The following is a 4,312-nucleotide window of genomic DNA, read 5'->3' as shown; positions in this document are numbered from 1 at the left end:
GCATGGCTAAAGACCGTGGTGATTTTATAGCATCCTGGGCACTTCACGTCCATGAAGTAGGAATTGGGGCTCTGCACCAGGCGCTTCTTCTTGTGCTTCCTCTTCTCCTCCTCCGGAGAGGGATGAAGGAGATCTTTTGCGAGAGGCATGTTCTCGTAGGGGGTTCGTCACCGCCGGAAAGCCCATGTTACAGTTTGCCCATCAGCTATTATTGACTAGCTATCGGTTAGCCCCCATCATCATTACTGAATTTCCACTGAACACTGGATGCCATGTCATGGACAGCCAGCCATGTAAGAAAGGACATTTATTTGCAGTTCTTCCCACCTTTATTTTTTGTACCAGGAATTGAACTCAGGACCTTGTGTCTTGCCAGGCAGGCGTTTGTGCTGCTGAGCTATATTCCCAACCCTCTTACCACTTTTAAAATTTCTTTTTCTTGCTTTCTTGCTTTTTTGTTCCTACATTTTTAGGGAAGGGTCTACAGGGTGTTCAGGGGCTCACTACTAGATTGGACTCTCCTGTTTACAGCCTCCCAAGTGCTGGGATTACAGGTACATGCCACCACGCCCAGTCTCAGTCGCCATTTTGGCAGGCCCAGGTATCAAACCCCTGGCCCTTGTGCCTGTTTGCAGACGCTTTAATCTGCTGAGCTATCTAGCTGGCCCTCTTTCTTTTTGAGACAGTGTCTTGCACTATAGTCCATGCTGGCCTCAAACTCACAGCAGTCCTCCTGCCTCAGCCTCCTGAGTGCAGGGATGACAAGTGTGCACCGCCACTCTGGGTTCATGGGTTCTAACACCGAAGTCAATGCCTGGCTCCGCAAGCGCCTGTTTTGTGCAATTCCAACTGTGACTGTTTTACCAAGAACAGCCAGATCCGCCTGCTGTTTTTTCTTTGTTGTGTGTACATGCATGTGTACATGTTTTGTTTTCCACCCAGTGCTAGGAAGTGGACCCAGGGCCCTCACACTCAGCTCCATTGCCAAGCCTTTTCATTTCTACATTTTGAGACAGGGTCTCATTAAGTCACTAAGATGCGCAGGCCAGGCTTAAACTAGAGACTTTCTTGCCTCAGCCTCCTAGTGCTTCGAAGACAGGCGTGCACCACCATGCCCCACCATTGCTTCTTCTTTTAACTTGCAAAGTCTTGAGTCTTCAAAGCTGTGGGCTTTGCTTCTTAATATACCCCTGATCCGGTGAAGGTCTCTGCCGGATCTGCCCATGTCTCCTTCTGATTCAGCAATACCGCTTTAGCTTTTACTGTTGCTCATGTGATTATCTTGAATTTCGCCAGGGGGAGGGCAGTCTGGTCCCCGGCCTCCGACTTCAGAGCCAGAGCATGTGGTTTTGAGTTCCGATGCTGCTACTCATTTGCTGTGTGACCTCCTGTGATTTACTTAACCTTTCTGTGTCTCCTTGACCAATTTAAATCAACTTTTCTAGTCCTTGATTACGCCATCTGTTAAAACAGAGAGTATCCCCCATCAGCTTGGCCAGAGCCTCTTACAGGCCCAGACCCTTCGTGAATTGCTCATGTGTGGGCCCAAGCTCGACCCCCCTACCCCCGCGTGTGGGGGATGCACCTTTGACTCAACCCCAGCACCCCCAACACCTGATCTATGGAAAAATTGTCTTCCACATGTCTAGGCGTGGGGTCACATGCCTGTAATGCCACCCTCTGGGAGACTGAGGCAGGAGGATCACAAGTTGGAGCCCAATCTGGGCGATTTAGCGAGCCCCTGTTTCAGAAATATGAAAAGGGCTGGGGATGGAGCTCACAGCAAAGGCCCCAGGTTCAGTCTCCAGTGGGTGAGTGGGGGGTGGTCTGAGGCTGCTAGCGTTTCCCAAAAAATGTTTCCCAGACTAGAGAAGTGCATGTCCAGATGCTCAGCCCAGAGCCTTGGGCATGTGATACAAGGGCTCTGCCATGGAGCTAACCCCACCCCTCTTCACTGATTTGAGACAGAGGCCTCAAAGTTCCCCAGGCTGGGCTTCGCTTTGCGGGTCTCCTGCCTCAGCTTCGCAAGGAGCTGAGATTGGAAGCTGTGCCGCTGCATCCGGGGTTTTTGGTTTCTTTCTTCCACCCTAAACGTTTGCTGAAGTTGGCTGGAACAAATGGTCAGATCCCATTGCTGCTGGGAAGGCCTGCTTGGGGACAGGGGCGCGCCTGTGAATCCAGAATTGCGCGCTGGGGAGAGGCAAGGTGGGACTGTGAGGCGCTGAAGTCTGGGGCTGGGAAGGAGGCTCGGGTGCGGGGTGGTCGCGAGGGGTAGAGGAGGGGACTCTAGGCGAAGCCGGCTGGGCCGATGCTGCCCCCTAGTGGGGGCACAGTGTGGTCCCTTTCGGACAGCGTACCTCTCGCGGGACGTAGCCGGCCTGGGACACCTCCCAGCCTCATGAAGGGCAGAGTGGGGTCACAGAGATGGAGCCCCTGGCCTGGAGGCCCAAGGCACACTGGCTGCGACTCTGTGTGTGCGTGCGTGCGCGCGCGCACCAATGTGTTGCTGGGAGCAGCGCAACCTGGGACGTCAGGCGTCCCAAGCACAGCCTAGCCACTGAGCAGGACCCCAGCCAGCCCCCATAAACTGCTTTGCTTTCTTTCGTTTCATTTTGTAACAGGGTTTTGTTATGTAGTTCAGGCTGACCTTCAACTCACTCCATAGCGCTTTCTGGCCTGGAACTCGCAGTGAACCTCCTGCCTCAGCCTCCCAAGGTGTGCTCCTCAGGCATCCTCCATAAACTGTTTGGAAAGCATGTTTTGGGCTTTGAGTTAGTTTGTTGGCAGAAAGGAGAGCTCTCAGGCCATAACGTTGTCCTTCCCTGGGGAATTAACAGTTTCCCCCAGGCTTCGGGGTGCCCAGTTTTTATTCCTTCCCCCATCTCACCATCGCAGGGGATCTCGACCCCGACCACTTGTTTATTTGCTCATATTTTCAACCCATGGTGAGCCATGCCACAGGGTACGAGAGAGACACAGCTGGCAAATCTCAGCCAAAACTCTGCCCTAGCTCACAGGCCGGCGGGAGGCACGGAGGAGCGTGATTATTTGGGCACAGGCAGAAGTGCCAGGGACCCAGTCTCTGGTTGCCAAGGTGGGGAAGGAGAGGTTTAGAGTCTGCTCAGCCGTAGGGAAGGCCGAGGCAGGAGGATCGAAAGTTCAGGCCCAGCCTGGGCAACTTAGGAAGACCCTGCCTCAAAATCTAAAAGAATAAATAAATGGGAGCTGGAGTGGCATGACATATTCAAATCAGTAATTGTTGTAAAGGAAACTGATCAATGGGCAACCTAGTGTTGTATGTACATGTAGCCATAAAGATGCCTAGGCCAGCTCCTTTTACAAGGCAGAAAAACTGAAAGCCCCGGAGGCTGGGGAGATAGTTCAGTGGAATAAGCACTTTCCTGGCAAGTGGAAGGACCTGAGTTTAATCCCCAGTTCCACAAAAACAAAAAAGGGAATTCACTGGGGAGGATGAGGCAGTGGGGAGGATGAGGCAGTGGGGAGGATGAGGCAGTGGGGAGGATGAGGCAGGAGGATCGCACATTTGAGGCCAGCTGTGGCGAAGTAGAAAAACCCTTTCTGAAAATGGCCCACGAAGCAGGCTGTGGTTCTGTGGTTAAGTGCTTGGCTAGCATGTGTGAACCCTTGGGCTCTATCCTCAGCTCCTGCTAGATGTATCTAAGATGTGATTTTTTAAAAAAGGATACGATCCCCAGGTGGTGCACTGACTATTGAGGCTGAAAACAGGAGGTTTGCCAAGTTTTTTTTGTTTTGTTTTTGTTTTTTAATAATATCTTAGGGAAGGGTCTACAGGGTGTTCGGAGTCTCACTACTAGATCGGAATCCTAGTGATCCGCCTGTTTACAGCCTCCCAAGAGCTGGGATTACAGGCGTGCACCATCAAACCCAGTCTCAATGGCTGTCTCAGCGCACCCAGGCGGCAGGGCTGGCCCCTGAACCTGCTTGCAGGCGCTTTAAGCTGCTGAGCTATTTGTGAAAACAGGAGGATCGCTACGAGGTGAGACCCTGTAGACCCTGTAGACGCTATACTAAATACAAAAAAAAAAAAAAAAGATGTGAGAAAAGGAAGCATACGGTAGAGCGATGCAGGGTTGAGAGCCGAGAGGAGTGGGTGCTTCTAGAAGCTGGTAAAGGCAAGATTCAACCTTCCCTGGCCCCCTCTGGATTCCAGCCCAGGAGACCCCGGGTAAGACTTCTGACTTCCGGGGTCTGCAAGGCGGCGGCTGAAACCTAACTCAGCAGAGTTAGATTTTGTCAACAAATCTTTGCTGTAGTTTTCTTTTTTTCTTTT

At 52.0% G+C, this 4,312-nt stretch overlaps 1 protein-coding gene across 1 annotated transcript in view; it reads right to left on the bottom strand.

Moving 5' to 3' along the window:
• LOC101576090 (40S ribosomal protein S27-like) overlaps positions 1 to 982 on the bottom strand; it is a 1,290-nt gene extending 308 nt beyond the window's left edge. The window contains exon 1 of the mRNA XM_023716917.1: positions 971 to 982. Coding sequence (XP_023572685.1) covers positions 971 to 982 — 12 coding nt within the window. The remainder of the gene's footprint in view (positions 1 to 970) is intronic.
• Positions 983 to 4,312: the final 3,330 nt, after the last annotated feature.

The sequence above is a fragment of the Octodon degus genome, unplaced genomic scaffold, assembly GCF_000260255.1.
Source record: "Octodon degus isolate 3935 unplaced genomic scaffold, OctDeg1.0 scaffold00050, whole genome shotgun sequence".
NCBI lineage: Eukaryota > Metazoa > Chordata > Mammalia > Rodentia > Octodontidae > Octodon > Octodon degus.
Note: the sequence above shows the minus strand (reverse complement) of the source record. Positions and strands in the feature narration are given on the sequence as shown.